At 47.8% G+C, this 25206-nt stretch overlaps 1 protein-coding gene across 2 annotated transcripts in view; it reads left to right on the forward strand.

The window, feature by feature from the left end:
• LOC119958485 overlaps positions 1-25206 on the forward strand; it is a 705387-nt gene that overhangs the window by 522830 nt on the left and 157351 nt on the right. For both annotated transcript variants that reach the window (XM_038787045.1, XM_038787049.1), the window contains one exon: positions 23944-24011. In XM_038787045.1, coding sequence (XP_038642973.1) covers positions 23944-24011 — 68 coding nt within the window. The remainder of the gene's footprint in view (positions 1-23943; positions 24012-25206) is intronic.

The raw sequence follows: 25206 nt of genomic DNA on the forward strand, positions 1-25206 counted from the left end.
TTCCCTTCTGAAAGGATATGAGTGCATCTTAAACATTTTTATGACAATCATTTTGAGAGTAACTTTTTATTGCAAATGTGTTAATTAATTGAATTTAAATTCCACCAGCTCCATTCTTCTCCAGAATTCAGGACAGACCAATTTTGTAAAGGAGACATCAATCAAGAATTAGGCCCCTTATTTCCATTTGCAAAGGGAATAACACCCATTTCAGGCATAGGTCCTTGACAACTCACTTGGTGCCTTGGTAACCTGATCTCAGAAAGGTAGTTAAAAACACGTTAGAAGTTGATCTTCTTTGATATATAAAAATAACGAAGTTTAAAATACAGTATGGACTCAAAAATGTGAGAAGCTAGCTAAACATTGAAATAATTAAAATAAATGGCAGTAAAATACTACTGTACATGCAACACATAATAACATCACAGCACTTACTGATGACATCAGCAGTGGATTTAAATAAGAAGATGCACAATAATAATAAGTGCCTATGTCAATAAGACAGAGGGCGCGATTCTCTGCTCCCCACGCCGGGTGGGAGAATTGCGGGAGGGCCGGGCGACTCAAGACACGCCCCCCTGGTGCCCCCTGCGATTCTCCCACCCCCCGCTCGGAAGATTTGCCACTCGCCGTTTTTCACGGCGACCGGCAATTCTCCGACCCGGATGGTCCGAGCGGCCTGCCGTGCGCGACCGGTTCACGACGGCGGCAACCACACCTGGTCGCTGCCGTCGTGAACATGGCGGCAAAAGCTGGTTTGAAGCTTGTGGGGGGCAGACAGGGGAGTGAGCACCACGGCTGTGCTCAGGAGGGGACTGGCCCGCGATCGGTGCCCACCGATCGTCGGGCCGGTCTCTCAAAGGGACGCACTCTTTCCCCTCCGCCACCCCGCAAGATCAAGCCGCCACGTCTTGCGGGGCTGTGGAGGGGAAGACGGCAACCGCGCATGCGCGGGTTTGAGCCGTCAGCCGTCGTGACGTTAGCCGCGCATGCGCGGGTTGGAACCGGCAAACCTGCGCATGCGCGGCTTACGTCACTTAGGCGCCGCCGTCGCGTCATTCTCGGCGCGCCGCCTTGACGCAAGCGTCAAGGCCCGGCGGCCGAGAGTTACGGAGCACCGCTCCTAGCCCCCCAGGTGGGGGTGAATAAGGTGAGAGGAGGGGCCTCTGAGGCCATCGTGAAACTCGGCCGAGTTCATAACGGCCTTCCCGATTTATCGCAGGAGCGGAGAATTCCGCCCAGAATGTGACCTTCTAGCTCAGAATGTGAATAGCACACTGCCCGCCATATGGGATGCTATGCTGCCTATTTACTCCTGCAAAAGGGTCACAAATTCATCAAATTTCTAGACCTAAGAATTAGCACTCCATAAACAAAAATTAAAATATGCATAAAAAACCTTTCTAACGAACTGAAACATGTAAAAAGTCCATGCACCCTCTGAATTGATGCTTTTTCCCCACCTTTTCCTGCATTATAGATTTTGCACATCCATTACTACCTTCCCTTTGATCCATAATACAGGACATCATTGTGTTGGCATATGTGACACAGAAAATATTTCCTGACTATTTCTTATTTCAGTTATTTATTTCTGTCATGACATGAATATTATAGACCAATGTGAACTCTACTGCTCCATCTCTTCAATCATCACATCATTCCATAGCATGACTGAGAATCTGGGCCAACATCTGTTCTTATTTTTTTCAATATTAACAGTGGTTATGTATTTCATTTGCGACCTCGATCATCAAGAGCATAAGTTTGGAAGCAAATAACTAAAGTGTTCTCATTAGTATATTTTAAAATATTTAAATTAATGGCCTACCACCTGCTTTATAACAGAGGACAATGGAATGTCATCAAAAGCCCTGCACATTGTCACCAAATATAATCTGTAGTCATTTCTAGGCTACAGTCACTGGCCTAGAAATAGGTTGGTGTCAGAACAGATAGTCAGAAGATACATGTGATCTTGAGCCTCATTAACATAGAATTTACAGCTCTATACCAAAATGTAGTCTCTGCACAAACCTCCTTCCACCTTCATCTCACCCTATCAGATTATCCTTCTGTTCCTTGTTCCCTCATTTACTTTTCCAGTTTCATGCATCTATGTAATATGCAGGGCTGCCAACTCTGGCTTGACATATTCCAGGAGATATTGGCAGACATAATATCATGGAAAGCCAGTGGCATGGTGGGAGCAGGACTGGAAATGGTGGAAAGTACCAACACATTGACAGGTGATCATCACTGTCCAAAATATCTTCACGCCTAAATAAATTAACAAGAGAAGAACATATTATTCTGATGATAACCATCCACCCCTCCTTCCCTGGTTTTGAACTGTCCTGTGTGATCCTATTTGTGAACTCCCAGCTCCATCTGCCACAGTACTGGATCATTTAAAAGTCTGGGGCTGGATAATTGTTGGAACCAAACAGAGCTGTAGCGCTTCAATGTGGTACTTTTGGAAGTGAAGTTTTGGCAACCAATTAACTGGAACGTTTGGCAAGTAGCCACACCCAAGGTACAGGACAAGAGTAGCTGGGTTACAGTCAGGGGAAGGAAAAAAAACGGGCAGACAGTGCAGGGATCCCTCGTGATGGTTCCCTTTCAAAATAAGTATACCGTTTTGGATGCTGTTGGGGGCGATGACCTACCGGGGGACGGCCCTGGCGGCCAGGTCTCTGGCACTGAGTCTGGCTCTGTGGCTCAGAAGGGAAGGGGGAGAATAGAAAAGCAATAGTGACTCAATGGTTAGGGGAATAGATAGGAGATTCTGTGATCACGAGCGAGACTCCCGGAAGGTATGTTGCCTCCCGGGTGCCAGGGCCAGGGATGTCTCGGATCGAGTCTACAGGATTCTTAAGGGAGAGGGTGAGCAACCAGAAGTCGTGGTGCACATAGGCACCAACGACATAGCTAAGAAAAGAGATAAGGATCTAAAAAGTGATTTTAGGGAGTTAGGTTGGAAGCTTAAGAGCAGGACAAGCAGAGTAGTGATCTCAGGATTGCTACCGGTGCCATGTGCAAGTGAGGCAAGGAACAGAGAGCGATTGCAGCTGAAAACATGGCTCCAGGGCTGGTGCAGGAGGGAAGGCTTCTGATATGTGGATCATTGGGATATCTTCTGGGGAAGGTGGGACCTGTACACACCTGACAAAATCTGCTCCATCCAAACCATTTGCACAAAGGAAGTTCCAGTCAATATTAGGGAAGTTGAAATCACCCATGACAACAACTGTTACTTTTGCACTTTTCCAAGATGTGCCGCCCAATCTGTTCCTCTGGGAAAGATGGATTGCACCTAAACTGGAGGGGTACCAATATCCTGGGTGGGAGGTTTGCTCAAGCTCTTCAGAAGGGTTTAAACTAGTTTGGCATGGGGATGGGAACCAGAGCTATGAATCAGAGGATAGGGTAGCTGTTGAACAGGCAGAAATAGTATGCAGCAAGTCTGTGAGAAAGGATAGACTGCTGATAGAATTTAGAATTTAGAACAGTACAGCACAGAACAGGCCCTTCGGCCCTCAATGTTGTGCCGAGCAATGATCACCCTACTCAAACTCACGTATCCACCCTATACCCGTAACCCAACAACTCCCCCTTAACCTTACTTTCTAGGACACTACGGGCAATTTAGCATGGCCAATCCACCTAACCCGCACATCTTTGGACTGTGGGAGGAAACCGGAGCTCCCGGAGGAAACCCACGCACACACGGGGAGGACGTGCAGACTCCGCACAGACAGTGACCCAGCCGGGAACCGAACCTGGGACCCTGGAGCTGTGAAGCATTGATGCTAACCACCATGCTACCATGCTGCCCATAATAGGGCAAAGTTGTATTCAGTGGAATGGGTTAAAGTGTGTCTGTTTCAATGCAAGGAGTGCCAGGAATAAGGGAGATGAACTTAGAGCATGGATCAGTACTTGGAACTACGATATTATGGCCATGACGGAGACATGGATTTCACAGGGGCAGGAATGGTTGTTAGATGTTCGGGGTTTAGATGTTTTCAGAAGAATAGGGAGGGAAGTAAAAGAGGAGGGGGAGTGGCATTGTTAATTAGGGAGTGCACCACAGCTGCAGAAAAGGAGGTAGTTGAGGAGGGTTTGTCTACTGAGTCAGTTTGGGTGGAAGTCAGAAACAAGAAAACTTTATTGGGAGACAGAGGAACAGATTGGGCGGCACATCTTGGAAAAGTGCAAAAGTAACAGTTGTTGTCATGGGTGATTTCAACTTCCCTAATATTGACTGGAACTTCCTTTGTGCAAATGGTTTGGATGGAGCAGATTTTGTCAGGTGTGTACAGGAAGGATTCCTGACTCAATATGTAGATAGGCCGACAAGGGCGGAGGCCATATTGGACTTGGTGCTCGGCAACGAACAAGGCCAGGTGTCAGATGTCTCGGTGGGAGAGCATTTCGGTGACAGTGACCACAACTCGTTGACCTTTACCACAGTCATGGAGAGGGATAGGAACACATAGTGTGGGAAGGTATTTAACTGGGGGAGGGGAAATTATACTGCTATTAGACAGGAGCTGAGGAGCATAAAGTGGGAACAATTGTTCTTGGGGAAATGCACAGCAGTAATGTGGGGATTGTTTAAGGAGCACTTGCTGCAAGTGCTGAATAGTTTTGTCCCACTGAGACGAGGAAGGAATGGTAAGGTGAAGGAGCCTTGGATGACAAGAGAAGTGGAGCTTCTAGTCAAGAGGAAGAAGGAAGCTTCCGTAAGGTTGAGGAAGCAAGGATCTGGCACGGCTCTAGAGGGTTACAAGGTAGCCAGGAAGGAACTCACAAATGGACTGAGGAGAGCTCGAAGGGGGCATGAAAAAGCCCTGGCAGGAAGGATTAGGGAAAACCCCAAGGCATTCTACACTTATGTGAGAAATAAGGATGGTCAGAGTGAGAGTAGGGCCGATCAGGGATAGTGGAGGGAACTTGTGCCTAGAGTCTGAAGAGATGGAGGAGGCCCTAAATGAATACTTTGCTTTGGTATTCACTGGAGAGAGGGAGGTTCTTGCCCATGAGAACAGTGTAAACCAGGTTAATAGACTCGAACAGGTTGATATTCAGAAGGAGGATGTGCTGGAAATTTTGAAAAACATCAGGATAGATAAGTCCCCTGGGCCTGACGGGATATACCCAAGGTTACTACGGCAAGCGAGGGAGGAGATTGATGTGCCGTTGGCGATGATCTTTGCGTCCTCACTCTCCACTGGAGTAGTACCGGATGTTTGGAGGGAGGTGAATATTGTTCCCCTGTTCAAGAAAGGCAACAGGGAAATCCCTGGTAATTACAGACCCTTACATCTGTGGTGAGCAAAATATTGGAAAGGATTCTGAGAGATAGGATTTATGATTATTTAGCAAAACATAGTTTGATTAAAGATAGTCAGCATGGCTTTGTGAGAGGCAGGTCATGCCTCACAAGCCTCATTGAATTCTTTGAGGATGTGACAAGACACATTGATGAAGGTCGGGCAGTGGATGTGGTGCATATGGATTTCAGTAAGGCATTTGATAAAGTTCCCCATGTTGGCTCATTCAGAAAGTTAGGGGGCATGGGATACTGGGAAATTTGGCTGTCTGGATACAGAATTGGCTGGCCAAAAGAAGACAGCGAGTGGTAGTGGATGGAAAGTATTCCGCCTGGAGGTCGGTGACCAGTGGTGTCCCGCAAGGATCTGTTCTGGGACCTCTGCTCTTTCTGGTTTTTATAAATGACTTTGATGAGGAGGTGGAAGGGTGGGTTAGTAAGTTTGCCGATGCGCGAAGGTTGGTGGAGTTGTAGATGGTGTTGAGGGCTGTTGCAGGTTACAACAGGACATTGACAGGATGCAGAGCTGGGCTGAGAAGTGGCAGATGGAGTTCAACCTCGATAAATGTGAAGTGATCCATTTTGGAAGTTCGAATTTGAATGCTGAATACAGGGTTAAAGGCAGGAAGTGTGGACAAACAGAGAGATCTTGGGGTCCACGTACATAGATCCCTCAAAGTTGCTACCCAGGTTGATAGGGTTGTTAAGAAGGTGTATGGTGTATTGGTTTTCATTAACAGGGGGATTGAGTTTAAGAGCTGCGAGGTTTTGCTGCAGTTTTATAAAACTCTAGTTAGACCACACTTGGAATATTGTGTCCAGTTCTGGTCGGCTCATTATGGAAGGATGTGGATGCTTTGGAGAGGGTACAGAGGAGATTTACCAGGATGATGCCTGGACTGGAGGGCATGTCGTTTGAAGAAAGGTTGAGGGAACCAGGTCTTTTCTCACTGGAGCGAAGAAGGCCGAGAGGTGACTTGATAGAGGTGTATAAAGTGATGAGAGGCATGGATAGAGTGGATAGCCAAAGACTTTTCCCCAGGGTGGAAATGGCTGCCACGAGGGGACATAATTTCAAGGTGATTGGAGGAAAGTATGGGGAAGATGTCAAGGAAGGTTCTTTACACAGAGAGTGGTGGGTGTGTGGAATGCACTGCCAGCAGAGGTGGTGGAGTCAGAGTCATTCGGGTCATTTAAGCGACTCTTAGACAGGCACATGGACAGCAGTAAATTGAAGGGGTGTAGGTTAGGTTGATTTTAAATTAGGATAAATGGTCGGCACATCGTGGGCTGAAGGGCCTGTACTGTGCTGTACTGTTCTATGTTCTATGTCACTGAGAGTGCAGCTGAAGACCCTACATATGTGCACACTGTCAGCTATCTGATCGTAGATCAAACAAACACAGATAGCAAGCGCTGAGGACCCAGGTTCAACCCCGGCCCCGGGCCACTGTCCATGTGGAATTTATACATTCTCCCCTTGTCTGCATGGGTCTCACTACTACAACCCAAAGATGTGCAGGGTAGGTGGATTGGCCATGCTAAATTGTACCTTAATTAGAAAAGTTAAAGAAAAACTTAGACACTTGGTTTGCAGCAGGTGATGACCCATATCCCCAAGTCATGCAGCCTCAATGATTCCCATACAGCATAGCTGGGACCAAGAGAGGAATTCATCAATATCTCACCACTCAAGAAAGCGGCCCCAACATAAAGGGCTGGATTTTATGGCGCTCTCAGGAGCAGGATAGAAGACAGTGGCAAGCTGAAATCTTGAAATGGGTCACGCTAGACCCTGACATCATGACATTGGTTCCAGATTTTACCAGCGGCAGTAAAACTCCCAAGGTTGCATTTCTGCAATGCATCTGTACTGCAATTAAACTTGTCGAGTAGTTACTTAACTGTCACTTGCATACAATTCTCTGTACTTTTATGTGGAGATAGGGATTTCTTGAGGGGTAGAAGGGGATTAGGGACCTTCAGATCCATGACGGATTAAAGCTGGTGTCACTTTGATGATACCTCAGTGCTACTTCTGGAGGCCAGCCTTATTGAGGTGTTTGCTTGACTGACCTGAGGTGGAAGAGAGGAGAGGATATTGCCAGTCCGCAGTAGCAGACCACTAAGAGTGGCAGCTTAGCCTGCTGTTCAGTGCTCTGCAACAGTGGCTGGGATTTTCCATGCCATTCACAGTGGGCATCATGGCAGGTGAGAGTAGAAAATACCACAAGAAGGCCAGCTATTGGTTTGAAGGCATCATAAATCCAGGTTGCAATTGTGCGCACTAGCAGTCAATGATAGATCACGTTTTCACTGTGGCATGTCGGGAACGTCATTTCAATACACTTGCATCTCATTATAGGGGCTTCTCGGAGGATTCATCCCCCCCACACTGGATTATCAGGGCAAGTAGGTGTGTAGCACACCATGCTTCATAATGATACATAGGCAACGTGCACTTGATGACTGTTGTGTCTTCAACAGTGCAAAATAAATAGATTACAGATGCACATGGGTTGCAAGTACATAGAACAGTACAGCACAGAACAGGCCCTTCGGCCCTCGATGTTGTGCCGAGCAATGATCACCCTACTCAAACCCACATATCCACCCTATACCCGTAACCCAACAACCCCCCCCCCCCCCCCCCCCCCCCTAACCTTACTTTTTAGGACACTACGGGCAATTTAGCATGGCCAATCCACCTAACCCGCACATCTTTGGACTGTGGGAGGAAGCCAGAGCACCCGGAGGAAACCCACGCACACACGGGGAGGATTTGCAGACTCCGCACAGACAGTGACCCAGCCGGGAACCGGACCTGGGACCCTGGAGCTGTGAAGCATTTATGCTAACCACCATGTTACCGTGCTGCCCAGGCATAACAACAGAGATTTATTAAATAGGTCTTCACTGTACAAAGGCTGGCACTAGACTAAGGGCAAAAGCTCACGAAGTAGCCGATGATGTCATGCATGTCACGTGATTGGGTTTTCAAAGAGACACTGCACACAACTACAATAACCCACATATATAACATCCCTCGCCTTTCTCAGTTCCAACACAACTAATACCTAGTATTTTAACATCATCATTTACATATATTCACAAGTGCAGGCATAAAATTATTACTTTGTAATAACAGTCAATAAAATGGATGATCAGGTGGCAGTTCCGAGATTTTGTTATTCTCGACCTTCGATGTATTTTCAGGTTCTCCGGTAGATGTCTCTACCCTGGAAGGTGTTACAGTCTCTTTTTGTGAGGAAAGACTAGTAGTAGCAGGTACATCTGGTGCAATCTCTGCTTCTGTAGATGGACTAGAAGTTACACAGTCAGGTGGAATGGGGACCGTTACCTCTTGATTTGCAGGTCGGCCTGCAGTAGTTCAAACTTGCTGACCTTCTGTTGTCCTGCTAAGCCTGCAAACAAATCTTCAATTAGTGGGCGAGGGTATTGATCCACGCATAGAACCGGATTGATTGTTGTCTTAAAATGTCCGCCAGGGCAGCACGGTGGCCTAGTGGTTAGCACAGCTGCCTCACGGCGCTGAGGTTCCAGGTTCGATCCCAGCTCTGGGTCACTGTCCGTATGGAGTTTGCACATTCTCCCCGTGTCTGCATGGGTTTCGCCCCCACAACCCAAAAATGTGCAGAGTAGGTGGATTGGCCATGCTAAATTGCCCCCTAATTGGAAAACATTATTGGGTAATCTAAATTTATATATTTTTTTTTAAATGTCCGCAGATACAAATTTTACCATCCTGCTTCATGACAGATACAATAAGGGTTGCCCAGTCACGAGTAGTGATGGTTCTAAGACTGCTGTTTCCACAAGTCTCAGTAGCTCAGATTTGACTTTTGGATATATAGCATCGGGTACTGCTCTAGCCTTGAGACATTTAAAATCGGTAGGGGCCCTACATTTGAAGTTTTGCCCCAAATCCTTTACCGGTTCCAATGCCAGGTGTGATTTCTGACCTCTGTTAATCGGCTTGATCCATCAATCTGTTCAGGCAGCTCAACTCTTCTACATCAACCAGCGAAGTCATAGCCATCGTTTTCTCTTACTTCTGAAAATAATTTTTTTGTGATCTGTTCCTCATTGGCAGTTTTTTTTGTGAACTGTTGTATCTCGACTAACAGTGCAAAATAAATAGTTGCAGATGCATGTGGATTGAAAGCAACATTAACTGAGGTTCATTAAAAAGGTCCTCAATGTACAAAGGCTGGTACTAGACCAAGTGAAAAAGCCCGCAAAATAGTCGATGATGTCATGCATGTCACGTGACTCGGTTCTTAAAGAGACAACGTACACAGCTACAATAACCCTCATATATAACTGTGATCTCCACTTCACTCCCCACTTCAAGATTAGTTTGCCTCCCTTGCATAATGTAGTAGTTGTGGGAATCAGTGTCAGGCGTTGTAGGCAGCAATGCAGTACTTTCAGGGGGCTGTCACAGGCAGGTCTCTACCTACCGGACCAGCAGTAAGGTGGGGTGGTTTTTAATGAGCTGCAGGCTTACGGCTGCTCTGGGGAAGGGAGAAACTTAGCCAAGGCGTGGAAAGAGTCTACAGGGCTCAGCCTGTACTAGAGAAGGGGCAAATTGGCCTGAGGCATGAGAAGGGGCAGCATGGCTTGGTCTGTACTGGGGAGGGGGCAAGTAACCTAAGGCAGGGGAAGGGGTTGCAGGAGTAGGCCTGTCCAAGGGATTACAACTGGGCAAGGTTTCACTCAAACACATTACTGAGGAACAAGTTCAGGGGGGTTACTATATGTTGAACAGTGCAAGTGGCCTCAGGATGGGATGGGTGAGGTCCACACGGGCCATAGACACATGCACTTCAAAATGTAGAGATGGTGGAATGACAACAACTATGGAGGGTAAATGGGAGGATGGGTACAAGATGAAACAAAGATAAGGTTGAGTGGAAATGGTGGGTGTTCAAAAGGAAATGTCAGGAGGTCTTTGAAGATGTAACCAGTACAATTCTTTGAAAATGTAACCAGTACAGTTGACAAGGGGGAGCCAGTCGATATGATATATTTGGACTTTCAGAAGACGTTTGACAAAGTCTCGCACAAGAGATTATTGTGCAAAATTAAAGCATATGGGATTGGGGGATATATATGAAAGCTGGTTGGCAGAGAGGAAACAAAGAGTAGGGATTAATGGGCCCTTTTCAAATTGGCAGGCAGTAACTAGCGGGGTACCTCAGGGATCGGTGCTGGGACCCCAGTTATTCACAATATATATTAATGATTTGGATGAGGGAACAAAATGTAACATCTCAAGGTTTGCAGATGATACCAAGTTAGGTGGGAGGATGAATTGTGGCGAGGATGCAGGGATCCTACAGCATGATCTGGACAGGTTGGGCAAATGAGCAAATCAATGGCAGATGCAGCATAATTTGGATAAGTGTGAGGTTATTCACTTTGGAAGGAAACACAAGAAGGTGGATTACTACCTGAATGGTTGTAAATTGGGAGAGGGGAGTGTGCAGGGGGACCTGGGTGTCCTTGTGCACCAGTTGCTGAAGGTAAGCATGCAGGTGCAGCAGGCGATAAGTTGGTCTTCATTACGAGAGGTATAGAAACAGGGATGTGTTGCTGCAATTATACAGGGCCTTGGTAAGGCCACACCTGGAGTATTGTGTGCAGTTTTGGTCTCCTTCTCTGAGGAAGGATGTTCTTGCTCTCGAGGGAGTGCAGCGAAGGTTTACCAGACTGATTCCAGGGATGGCGGAACTGTCATATGAGGAGAGATTGACAAGGTTGGGATTGTTCTCGCTGGAGTTCAGAAGAATGAGGGGGGGATCTCATAGAGACTTATAAAATTTTAACAGGACTAGACAGGGTAGATGCAGGGAAGATGTCACCAATGATGGGTGCGTCCAGAACCAGGGGTCACAGCCTGAGGATTCAGGGTAAACCATTTCGGACAGATATGAGTCATTTCTTCACCAAAGAATGATGAGCCTGTGTAAGTCATTACCACAGGAAGTAGTTGATGCTAACACATTGAATATATTCAAGAGGTGGCTAGATATAGCACTTGGGGAGAATGGGATCAAAGGCTATGGGGAGAAAACAGGATTAGGCTATTAGAACATAGAACATAGAAAATTACAGCGCAGTAAGGGCCCTTCGGCCCTCGATTTTGCGCCGACCTGTGAAACCATCTGAAGCCTATCTGACCTACACTATTCCATTTTCATCCATATGTCTATCCAGTGACCACTTAAATGCCCTTAAAGTTGGCGAGTCTACTACTGTTGCAGGCAGGGCGTTCCACACCCCTACTACTCTCTGAGTAAAGAAACTGCCTCTGACATCTGTCCTATATCTACCACTCCTCAATTTAAAGCTATGTCCCCTCATGTTGGTCATCACCACCCGAGGAAAGAGACTCTCACTGTCCACCCTATCTAACCCTCTGACTATCTTATATGTCTCTATTAAGTCACCTCTCAGCCTTCTACTCTCTAACGAAAACAACCTCAAGTCCCTGAGCCTTTCCTCGTAAGGCCTTCCCTCCATACCAGGCAACATCCTAGTAAATCTCCTCTGAACCCTTTCCAAAGCTTCCACATCCTTCCTATAATGTGGTGACCAGAACTGCACGTAGTACTCCAGGAGCGGCCGCACCAGAGTTATGTACAGCATGACCTTGTGGCTCCAAAACTCAATCCCCCTACTGATAAAGGCTAGCACACCATATGCCTTCTTCACAGCCCTATTAACCTGGGTGGAAACTTTCAGGGATTTATGTACCTGGATGCCGAGATCTCTCTGTTCATCTACACTGCCAAGAATCTTGCCATTAGCCCAGTACTCTGCATTCCTGTTACTCCTTCCAAAGTGAACCACCTCACACTTTTCCGCATTAAACTCCATCTTCCACCTCTCAGCCCAGCTCTGCAGCGTATCTATGTCCCTCTGTATCCTATAACATCCTTCAGCACTATCCACAACTCCACCGACCTTCGTGTCATCTGCAAATTTACTAACCCATCCTTCTACACCCTCTTCCAGGTCATTTATAAAAATGACAAACAGCAGTGGCCCCAAAACAGATCCTTGCGGTACACCACTGGTAACTGAACTCCAGGATGAACATTTGCCATCAACCACCACCCTCTGTCTTCTTTCAGCTAGCCAATTACTGATCCAAATCGCTAAATCACCTTCAATCCCATACTTCCTTATTTTCTGCAATAGCCTACCGTGTGGAACCTTATCAAACGCCTTACTGAAATCCATATACACCACATCAACAGCTTTACCCTCATCCACCTGTTTGGTCACCTTCTCAAAAAACTCAATAAGGTTTGTGAGGCATGACCTACCCTTCACAAAACCGTGTTGACTATCGCTAATCAACTTGTTCTTTTCAAGATGATTATAAACCCTATCTCTTATAACCTTTTCCAACATTTTACCCACAACCGAAGTAAGGCTCACAGGTCTATAATTACCAGGGTTGTCTCTACTCCCCTTCTTGAACAAGGGGACAACATTTGCTATCCTCCAGTCTTCTGGCACTATTCCTGTCGACAAAGACGACATAAAGATCAAAGACAAAGGCTCTGCAATCTCCTCCCTGGCTTCCCAGAGAATCCTAGGATAAATCCCATCTGGCCCAGGGGACTTATCTATTTTTACATTTTCCAAAATTGCTAACACCTCCTCCTTGTGAACCTCAATTCCATCTAGCCTGGTCGACTGAACCTGAGTATTCTCCTCGACAACATTGTCTTTCTCCAGTGTAAACACTGATGAAAAATATCCATTTAATGCTTCCCCTATCTCCTCTGATTCCACACACAACTTTCCACTACTATCCTTGATTGGCCCTAATCTTACTCTAGTCATTCTTTTGTTCCTGATATACCTATAGAAAGCCTTAGGGTTTTCCTTGATCCTATCCGCCAACGACTTTCCGTGTCCTCTCCTCGCTCTTCTTAACACTCCCTTTAGGTCCTTCCTGGCTAACTTGTAACTCTCAAGTGCCCTAACTGAGCCTTCATGTCTCATCCTAACATAAGCCTTCTTCTTCCTCTTGACAAGTGCTTCAACTTCCTTAGTAAACCACGGTTCCCTTGCTCGACAACTTCCTCCCTGCCTGACAGGTACATACTTATCAAGGACACGCAGTAGCTGTTCCTTGAAAAAGTTCCACATTTCGATTGTACCCATCCCCTGCAGTTTCCTTCCCCATCCTATACATCCTAAATCTTGCCGAATAGCATCATAATTGCCTTTCCCCAGCTATAATTATTGCCTTGCGGTATATACCTATCCCTGCCCATTGCTAAAGTAAACATAACTGAATTGTGATCACTATCACCAAAGTGCTCACCTACATCTAAATCTAACACCTGGCCGGGTTCATTATCCAGTACCAAATCCAATGTGGCCTCGCCCCTTGTTGGCCTGTCTACATACTGTGTCAGAAAAACTGCACACTACACACTGCACAAAAACTGACCCATCTATAGTACTCGAACTATAGTATTTCCAGTCAATATTTGGAAAGTTAAAGTCCCCCATAACAACTCCCCTGTTACTCTCACTCCTGTCGAGAATCATCTTTGCAATCCTTTCCTCTACATCACTGGAACTATTCGGAGGTCTATAGACAACTCCCAACAGGGTGACCTCTCCTCTCCTGTTCCTAACCTCGGCCCATACTACCTCAGTAGACAAGTCCTCAAACGTCCTTTCTACCGCCGTAATACTTTCCTTGATTAACAATGCCTCACCCCCCCCCCCCCCCTTTTTTTACCATCTTCTCTGTTCTTACAGAAACATCTAAATCCTGGAACCTGCAACAACCATTCCTGTCCCTGCTCTATCCATGTCTCCGAAGTCGCCACAACATCGAGATCCCAGGTACCAACCCATGCTGCAAGCTCACCCACCTTATTCCGGATGCTCCTGGCGTTGAAGTAGACACACTTCAAACCAGCGTCTTGCTTGCCAGTGCCCTCTTTCGAACTTTCAACCCTATCCCTGACCTCACTACTCTCAACATCCTTTACACTGGGTGATCAGCCATGATCGTGATAAATGGCGGAGCAGGCTTGGAGGGCCAAAAGGCCTTCTCCTGCTCCTATCTTCTATGTATCTATGTATCTATGTCTCTTGTATGAGTGAGAAATGAGTGGGGCTGCACGGTTTGTTATTCTGAGGAGGGCTGTTCAGCAGAATGTTGAGGACGTCAGAGTGAAGGTTGGCACCTGTAAAAGGTATGGCACTGTGTGCCACTGTATCCATGTTCCTTTTGCTGCCTCGGAGACTTCTCGTCACTCTTGTTTAGTTTGGGCTGTCGCCCGCTTCTAGCTGTTGATAGGAAATGACACGTCACTTCAAGCTCTCACTGCAGCTCTCACTGCAAACAGCATCACTTTCAAGGATGAGTCAGAGAGCTGGGGAAGAGCAATCTTCTCGTGGCTTCCTTCAAAGCTGCTTCCTGCAGCCTTCAGAAACAATGTTGTATGCAGCTATTCTGAACTGTGCTGGGGTCTCTTCAAATAGGGATCCTTCCATTGGCAGGTGCAGGTTGTCATCATGCCAACACTCTGGGCACGAGTTAACCACCGTGCTGTGCCCAGTGCAGAATTTTTAAAAATGTATTTTATTCCAAACATATTCAAAAGTACGACATAAACCAAAAAAAATTACCCAGACCCCATAGAACCCATTTTGTGCAAGTTTTTCCCTTTCTCATCCCCTCCCCCTCCAGTCACCCCAGCCCCCATCATGTTAAACAATTCCTCAGACATTGTCATGAACAGTCCCCACACAATATCACATCCTTCCGGTGATACCCTCAATTGAAACTTGATCTTTTCCAGCTAGAGGAAATTATACAGGTCCCCCAGCCAGGCCACCATCCCCGGTGGCCTTGTTAACTGCCATTCCAATAGAATCCTTCACCAGGCAACAAGAGAGGCGAAGGCCACAACATCAGCTTCACCATTTCGTATACCACAAAAATCGCCACCATTGGGCCTGGCCCTGCCTTTACCCCAAAATCTTCGATAGCGTCCTGAACACTCCTGCTCAGTATCTCTCCAACCTCTCACAGCCTCAGAACATACGCGTGTGATTTGCTGGTCCTCGCCCACATTTCTCAGACTCATCTGCCACCTTCTGGAAGAACCCACTCATCCTCGCCCGAGGCATATGCACCCTCTGCACAATCTTAAACTGAATCAAACTTATCTACACACACAAGGAGGTCGAATTTACCCTACACATCGCCTCACTCCACACTCCCATCTCCTCCTCCCATTTTTCCTTAATCCTCATCACCTGCGCTCCCCCCTGCTCCCCCAACCACCTGTATATATCCCCGTTCTTACCCTCCCCTTTCCCGTCTGGCAGCAGCAACCGCTCCAACAGGCTATACTCCAGCAGCTTGGGAAACCCTCTCCATTCCTTCCTCACAAAGCCCCTCACTTCCTCTCCCTCAGCCCTTCCAGACCTACAAACCTCTATTCCAGATATGGATCCCTTGCCCTCACCAGACCCACCTCCCTCCACTTCCTATACATGACTGCTTAAACCCATGGGTCCCACACAACGGTGTCAGCACCGACATTCCCTCTATCCCAAAGTGTCTCATTAGCTGGTTCCACACCCTAATCATGGACTGCACCACTCGGCTCACCGTGTACCTCCCTGGTGCCAGCGGAAGCGGCACCATCACCATGGCCCTCAGGTTGGTCTCTCTACAGGGCTCTTGCTCCATCTTAACCCACTCCAACCCCTCTCCTTCCCACCACCACCTCACCTTCTCCGTATTTGCGGCTCCGGTTTCCTCCCACAAGTCCCGAAAGCCAAGCTTGTTAGGTGAATTGGACATTCTGAATTCTCCCTTGTGTCCCCGAACAGGCACCGGAATGTGGCAACTCGAGGCTTTTCACAGTAACTTCATTGCAATGTTAATGTAAGCCTACTTGTGACAATAAAGATTTGAATAATTATTGTTACTTATACCCCGAGAAAGCCCCGAACATCTCTAACATGTCCATAACTTTCCCCATACTCTTCGATGGGTCCGACACTAACAGCAGCAGGTCGTCTGAGTACAGCGATACCCCCTCACAATCCCCTGCCACTCTGCTGACCCCCGAAGGGTTATAGTCAAGGGCTCTATTGCCAACGCAAATAACAATGGCGAAAGCAGACACCCCTTCCTCATTTCCCTGTGCAACCCAAAATGCTGTGAACTCATCTAATTTGCCCGTACACTCGCCACCGGGGCCACATACTACAGACACACCCATGCCACAAACTTCGGGCCATACCCTAACTTTTCAGAATCTCAAACGGGTACGGCTACTCCACCTAGTCGAAAGCATCCATAGATACCACCCCCTCCGGTACCCGCCCCTTCGATGGGGTCAGGGCAGCACGGTAGCATTGTGGATAGCACAATCGCTTCACAGCTCTAGGATCCCAGGTTCGATTCCGGCTTGGGTCACTGTCTGTGCGGAGTCTGCACATCCTCCCCGTGTGTGCGTGGGTTTCCTCCGTGTGCTCCGGTTTCCTCCCACAGTCCAAAGATGTGCAAGGTAGGTGGATTGGACATGATAAATTGCCCTTAGTGTCCAAAATTGCCCTTAGTGTTGGGTGGGGTTACTGGGTTATGGGGATAGGGTGGAGGTGTTAACCTTGGGTAGGGTGCTCTTTCCAGGAGACGGTGTAGACTCAATGGGCCGAATGGCCTCCTTCTGCACTGTAAATTCTATGAATTCTATGCTGACATTTAATAGCCATCTGATGTTACTGGAAAGTTGCCTGCTCATATACCCATTTGGTCCTCTGCGACCACTCCCGGAACATATCCTCCCTGCCACTAACTTGGCCAACACTTTCACATCCGTGTTTAGCAGTGAAATGGGCCTATATGACCCACATTCCAACAGGTCCTTCCCCTTCTTTGGGATTAGAGTGATCAATGCCTGGGTCAGTGTCTCCACCAGCTCTGCCTTCTCAAGCGCCTCACTAAACATCCCCAGCAAGTGTGGTGCCAGCTCCATTGCAAACTCCTTATAGAACTCTGCCGTGTGGCCCCGGCAGCCTTCCCCGACTTCATCCCTTTTATACTAACCATCACCTCTCCCAGCCCTCACGGTTCCTTCAGCGCTTGCCTCCTCTCCTCATCCAGCCTTGGGAATTCCAGCTCATCCAAAAGCTGCCCCATCTGCCCTTCCTCACCACCCGGCTCAGCCCTATATAACTTCTCAAAACACTCCCTAAAGGCCTCGTTCATCTTCCCGCCTCTGACACTATCTCCCCTTTCCCTATCCGCACCCTCAGAATTTCCCTAGCCACGGCCTAAGTCCATAGCTGATGGGCTAGCATACGGCTCGCCTACTCTCCGTATCCTCCGTAGCTGCCCCACTGCCTTCCTTGTCGCCAACCTGTCAAACTTCCCCTGGAACCTCTTTTTCTCTGTCAACCCCTCCTTGGTGGGAGCACTCGAATACATCCTGTCCACCTCGACAATCTTGTTCAACAACCGTCCATCCTCCTCCTGTCCCTGTGCACCTTGAACGAGATAACCTCCCCCCAAAGAGGCCTTCAATGCCTCTCAAAATGTGACTGCCGATACCTCCCCAGTTTGATTCAACTCCACATAGTCTCTGATCATCGACCACACCTTCTCACAGAACCCCTTGTCCTCTAAAAGCCCCGAATCCAACCTCCATCCTGGCCTCTGCTCCTGCCTTGAGCAAAGTCTAACCTCTAGCCAGTGTGGTGCATGGTCTGAGATCACGATTCCAAGTACTCCGCCCCCACCACCCCCACCAGCACTGTTTGGCTCACTACAAAAATGTCAATTCTAGAGTATACCTTGTACACAGGTTAGCAGGAGCAGTACTCCCTCTCCTCCGGGTTCCTAAACCTCCATGGATCCACCATTCCCATCCTTTCCATAAATGCTCCTAACTCCTTTGCCATCCTCATCCTTTCCATTGACTTAGGGCACAACCTATCCACCTTCGGTCCCAGTATACAGTTAAACTCACCCCTCATAATCAACTGATGCGTGTCTTGGTCCGGAATCATTTGCAGCAACCTCATCGCAAATCCCACGTCATCCCAATCCGCAGCATAAACGTTCACTAGCACCACCGGCGTTCCCTCCAACATTCCGCTCACTGTCACATACATCCCACCCAGGTCCCGCACTTCCTTGGCCCCTACAAACCCTGTCCTTTTACTCAGCAGGATGGCCACCCCACCTCAACTGACTTCTCATGGGTCCATGTGCCATGACCCAGATGATGATTACTTCATCGCATTTCAATCAAAATTTGAAGCTTGAACACTTTGCCTGAACTCTAGAAACATCAGCGCCATAGAGGCATCAGCCAACAATCAAACACTCAAGACCTGGGCTTCAGCACCGAGAATATCCTTGCTACGGAAGAGTGGACACTTGAGCACAGTCTCCCTAATGTTCCCAACAGGGACCTGGGGTCCAGGGACTCCTGCTATGGCCGGGAACACAACCGGCTTGATGAATGGCACTCTGAGAGAAGGTGGGGCATCTAAGGATGGGGGAACTTAGGGGATTTGAGGGTCCTGGGTGGAAGCCCGAACTGATTGTCAGTTTCTCTTCTCCAATACCTTACAGATATATAACAATATGGCTGGTGCAGTTGGTCCTGCAGCAGAGAAGGCTGGAGAAGGCAGCAGCAACGACATAGGCTGGAGGCGGCATGTGCAGTGGGTAGCCGCACACCCTGAAGACCTGGTTGCCCATCAGACCAAGGACCAACCAGGAGGGGGACTCCAGCGATGGTCCAATGTACAGGCATTGTTGGTCTTTTGAGGAGATGACGGACGGCATTTGCCACAGGAGTCTCCATCTCAAACAATAGGCAGTGTGGCACTGTGCCATAACCTCGCAGACTTGGCAGCCGGTGGAGAAAGAGCACAGCTGCTCTCAGTGGCCTTGAAGGTCATCGCAGCCCTGAACTTCTCTGCAACTGGTTCATTCCAGGGCTCTAGCAGGGACTTGTGTGGCGTTTCCAAAGTTACAGTGCACAAGTGCATCCATGAGGTCATGGATGCCCTGTCTGGCAACTTTGAGTTGGACCAGGTTCAACAAGGTGCCCGAGCTGCAGGATTCTCCGCCATCGCCGGGATGCCCCAGGTTCAATGTGTAATTGATGGCACACATGTTGCCTTGTGCACACCGGGGCATCAGGGAGTGCCCTTCATTAACAGGAATGGTTCCACTCCCTGAATGTTCAACTTGTGTGCGGCCACCACCTCCGGATCATGCATGTATGTGCTCACTTCCTCGGGAATGTGTATGACAGCTACATCTTGGGACACTTGGAGAGCCCCGATGTCTTCGAGGTCCACCCCAAGATGACGGGTTGGCTCTCCGGGGATAGGTGCTACCCACTGAGGTCCTGGCAGAGGATACCAGTGCAGAGGCCGGAGACCGAGGTGGCGACCCGATATAATAAGGCCTATGCTGCCACCCACGCTGTCATTGAGCGGGGCATTGGATTGCTCAGAATGCAGTTCTGATGCCTGGACCATTCTGATGGTGCTCTGCAGCGCACACTCCAGAGGGTCTCCTGCTTTGTGACTGCCTGCAGTATACCCCACAACCTGGCACAGCAGAATGATGACATGCTGGATGAGGAGGGACATGCGGCTTCATTTGAGGCGAAGGTGGACCAGGAGGGATAAAAGATGGAGCCAGAGGTTGGAGGAAGGGAGGCACAAGTGTCCAACATGCCCGGAGGACCAGGGGGGCCCTCACCCGATTCTCATAAGACGAGGCTTTATTTTTCAGCTGACCCGCTCCCAACCAATCCCACCTTCCCCAATCTCTCCGCCCCCCCCCCCCCCCCGCATTCCTCTTCCCACCCAGTCTCCCCATCCCAATTCCTCTACTCCCCCATCACTTCTTCCCACCTATTTCCCACCCATTTCCTCCCTTCCTCCACCCTCCACCCCCCGCCAGTTCTCTGACCCTCACACACTAGTTCAGTCTGGCTGTGGAGAGAGAAAGATCTTTACTTTGGATCTTCAGAAAAAATCTATTTGATGAGAGAGAGAGATTAGAGCTGTCACCCTCCAGCTTCTGAAATCAAAATGAAAATAAAAGAGGAACACAGTGTCGTGTTAAGCACAGTAAGATAACACGGTCTGCAGCTGGATGCAGCTTTACCTGAGAGATACTCCACACCTCGAAGTTAGTTCAATTTGATTTATTGAACCTGTCACACAGTTAGCTCAATCCTCTGTGAGTTCGACTCTGTTAACCTAAGTGTGATTAATCTGTCTGACTGAACCAGACTTGCTCTTAGCCACGTGCTGTAGGAGTTATATGATATATACACCCTGACTCACTCTGTAGATGTCCCCAGTGGAAAGAGGTGGAGTGTGAGTGCCTCGTGCCTTTTATAGTGGGAAACCACCCCCAAGTGTTCTGCCTGCTGATCGGTTATGTCCTGTTCTCTGTATTCATTAGCTGCCTGTCTGTATCTCATTATGTGCACGTCCGCATATCATGACAACAGTCACACAGAGGAATGAACATTGCAGAGAAAACCCCGACAAATCGGCTTCCGCCAATGATAAAGCCCGGCAATTTGAAACAGTCCATTGGCCGACAGCTAAGTCCGTCACGATGGGTCAGCACTGATCTCCCTTGTATCTGTTAATTCGAAATATGAACAGATCTTTGTACCTCTTTGTGCGTTGGCCTCTAGTGCTTCCTCCTCCCTGATGGAGGCCCTGGGGGTCTCCATGGGACAGAGAGGCAGCTGGAGTGAGCTCCAGAGGCCTCTCAGTCTTCTGGAGTCTGGCGGCTCCCATGGTGTTGATGCCCTCAGTGATGTTCCTCAGTGACTGGGCCATGCTTGGCAGTGTCTCGGCAATGCCCACCTATGTCTGGGACACATTCCTCAGCGATTGCCGTCTCAGACTGAGCCATGCATTGGCACCACCACTGAAGACTTGGATGTTGTGCTGCAGGCTTTCCGCTGAGGTCGCCGTCCTTGCAGTGTTGGCCTCGATACCACACATTGTTGCCATTATCTCCTGTACACGTAGCCTTGGGGACTCCTCCAATTAGCTATGCAATCACTGGAATTTTGCTGACATCCTCTTCTTAATGTCATAGCTGTGTCCTATCCTCTGCATCAGCTCGGGGAAAACCAAACCTTGTCCAGAGGCTTGGCTTCTGACTGGGACCCAGTTGAGTTCTAAGATCCACAAACCTTCGATTACTGACTCCCTTGGAAATGAAATGAAATTAAAATCGCTTATTGTCACAAGTAGGCTTCAATAAAGTTACTGTGAAAAGTCCCTAGTCACCACATTTCGGCGCCTGTTCGGGGAGGCTGGTACGGGAATTGAACCGTGCTGCTGGCTTGCCTTGGTCTGCTTTCAAAGCCAGTGATTTAGCCCAGTGTTAAACCAGGCCCTAATGTTCCTGCCTCCAACTGATGGGCATCAGCAACTGTGTGGTTCTCACTTGATTGCACCCCAGAAGCCTGTTCACTCATGTGTTCCACTGAGGTGTCTATCTCCATGCTGGTGGAAGGTGGGGGTGAGACCTGTGACCAAATGGTGGTCTCCTCAGAGCACTCCTCCGAGGTGGTCTCTTAAGTGGCGGGATAGGGAGAACGACTCCAGATGGTCTGGCCCCATCAGATGGAGACCTTGTTCGACAATGAACATGTGGTCAATGAGAGGGTCATTTTGTCTGATATGAACTCACTTGAGACAGGTCATCTGGGTGAAGGGGCAGTGGATTCTCACCTCTGCAGCAGAGGCCAACCTTGCTGTCGGAGACTGCTCTCTCCTCGGTCAATCCCGCAATTTCCAGGGCCCGTTCCTCGAAGACAGTGAGGACTCTAATTGCTGATACTCCGTCCACCCCGTCTAGGCCCTTTCCTGCTTACTATGGGTTATCCTTTCCTGTGGGGCCAAAAAGAGGGCATTGGGAGCTTCATATTGCTGGGTCGGAGGGTCTATAACAGGTGGCATGTGTGGGCACCCCATCTGGACATGAAGGGTTTGTGCTGCTGGATGCCAGTGGATTCTGAGGAGCAAGCATGAAGATTGGATGTGGGGATGCAAGGTGTCAGCCAGTTGATTGGAGGAAGGGGGTTTTGGTACTTTGAGGGGTGGTAGGCATAACTGATGCTGGGATAAATATGGTAACCTACCTTTGCAGCTCAGTGGAGGTCGTTGGTCTTCTACCGACATTGCAAGGCGGTTCTCCTGATCATGCTGCTTACACTGACAACCGCTGCCACTGCCTCCCAGGCGTATTGGTGACTCTGGTGCTGGTCGTCCGACCGCTCGGGTGATCAGGATGTCCCATCTCACATCGATGTCGTCAAGAAGCCTTGTGAGGTTGGCATCCTGAAATCAAGGAGCAGGTCTTGGCGCTGCCCTCCTTTTGTGTTGACTAGGAGTGAGTGGTGAGGGAGCGTTTAAAAACTGCTCCCCCTTGTGGGCAGCACGGTAACACAAGTGGACAACACTGTGGCTTCACAGCACCAGAATCCCAGGTTCGATTCCCCGCTGGGTCACTGTCTGTACGAGTCTGCACGTTCTCCCCGTGTCTGCGTGGATTTCCTCCGGGTGCTCCGGTTTCCTCCCACAGTCCAAAGACGTGCAGGTTAGGTGGATTGGCCATGCTAAATTGGCCTTAGTGTCCAAAAAGGTGAGATGGGGTTATTGGGTTACAGGGATAGGGGGGAAGTGAGGGCTTAATGTGGGTCGGTGCAGACTCGATGGGCCGAATGGTCTCCTTCTGCACTGTATGTTCTATGTTCTTGTTAGCGGCAAGACGCTGAGGCAAGAAAGCCAGTAATGGCGAGAAGTTAATGGGGGCTCTTTTCAGCACTGGGTGCCGTTAAATACAGACCGTGATCTTGTCAAGCAGCCGTCGAGGAACATCCTGCCAAACATGCCCCAAATCACACTTAGAAATGTTAAATCGCGCCTTCTGTGAACGGTCAGGAATCTCAGAAGTGCGATGCTAACACTGCAGCTGAGTTAAACAGCCATGGAAATATCAGCTGCTGAAACTGTGGTGTTCCTGACCTGCAAGCAGGTTAGTTCAGAGAAAATTTCTCCCTTATTGTCTCTGACTATATTTCCTACAATAACAGTAACTGCTACAATTTCATCAGACAATTATTTCTTGGACTGAAAAGAATGTAACCAAACTAAAACAAAGACAATATGCTGGAAATCTGAAGCAAAAGCATTTCAGGCCGATGACCTTTCCAGTGCTGATGAAAGGTTGTCAATCTGAAAGGCTAACTGCTTTTCTTTCTCTCCACAGATGCTACCTGATCTCCTGAGTATTTCCAGCATTTTCAGCTTTCATTATCACCAAAATAATCCTGTTCACAAAACAAAAGAGACAGTTGAATGTAAAACCATCATAGCATTGCATTCTTAATGGTTGAGATAGTGAGTGTTTTTTTACACTGTAATTGTTTTGACAAGAAGTAAGCTCATACTTCTGCATTTGTGCCTCCGATGCAAGTCTTTTCAGCTGGTTTTTTTTGTGTGTCTTTCAGGGTCTGCAACACAGCAGCAAGAGGAGGAAGACATGGATGACTGGGTCTGGGTGGTATCCATTCCTCCAGTGAGTCAATCAGAAATACTTGAAGTTTCCAATCACATGCATAGAATACACCCATCCCTAACCAACGTGGCACCGTTTAATTGAATATTTTATGTATTGACATATTGTTGGCTATAGTTGCATTATGTCAGCTGCCATGAATGACCAAGGGGATTATAATTTGTTTTAGCAAACATAATATCATGACCATTTCTGCTGGCAATTATAACTGACAAAGTGGGGACAAAGTAACAAGCTTGTGACAAATTATTCTGTTTTTGACGACCGTTTCTTCTTCTGAAAATCATCTCCTCATGCCAGCACCTTTATTCATTCCAGATTTTGGTTTAGAACTAGTTTTATATGGGTAATACCTTTAAAATTTCCATTGCCAATTCTTATGGCTTCTAGTGGATTTTTTCCTCATGTGTTTAAAATCAGGTAGATGGGGAATAATTCAAAGAGCTTCTTTAGGTTGGTTGAAATGAAGGGACCAACAATAAAAGTCAAAAATATTCACGTTTCCACCTTGCTCTTTGTGACACCGTTGGAACATTGAAGCTGAGAATTTATTTGACCATTAATGCAATTTCACTCTCAGCAAATTTCAGGTACAAAGATGTATTACATTACATTCCCATGTGCACAATATTTACATTGGATCATACTTGTTTACTTCAAATGGATAACAGTTGTAAAAATTATTACACAAAGGAATGCTGTGCGAATGCATCAAGGACTCCTCAGTGAAGTTTGCCAGTTTCTACCTGATTGTCAGTTCCTCAGCTGGTTTAATACATTGAAATCCTTGTGGCAACATAGCACAATCTGTCGACTGGTCATTGGCATCAAGCATTAAAGACTCCTGCAGTACACGGTTCCCCAGATGTTTTCAGACATGTATGTCAAAAACAGCGGGTATGTAATTATTTTGGAAAGAAGTGACATGTTGTCCCTAACAAGGTAATGTTGTTCTTGGTTAAGAAACCAAGATGAATAACCCCGATGTACAAAGCAATTTTAAAATAAAACTAGTGAGTGAGATAAATCAAGAATTCATGATTAAATAACACTGAATTACCTTGCAAAAGCATATAGATTGTCGGGGGATGAAATCCTGGAAGAGGAAGGAAGTTCCATTGATTTGAGGTTTTGGGAAAGATTAAACTGGCGCAGTGAATTTTGACTTCCGCATTGTGGGAATGCAGAGTGGAGG

Source organism: Scyliorhinus canicula, chromosome 2 (genome assembly GCF_902713615.1).
Source record: "Scyliorhinus canicula chromosome 2, sScyCan1.1, whole genome shotgun sequence".
NCBI lineage: Eukaryota > Metazoa > Chordata > Chondrichthyes > Carcharhiniformes > Scyliorhinidae > Scyliorhinus > Scyliorhinus canicula.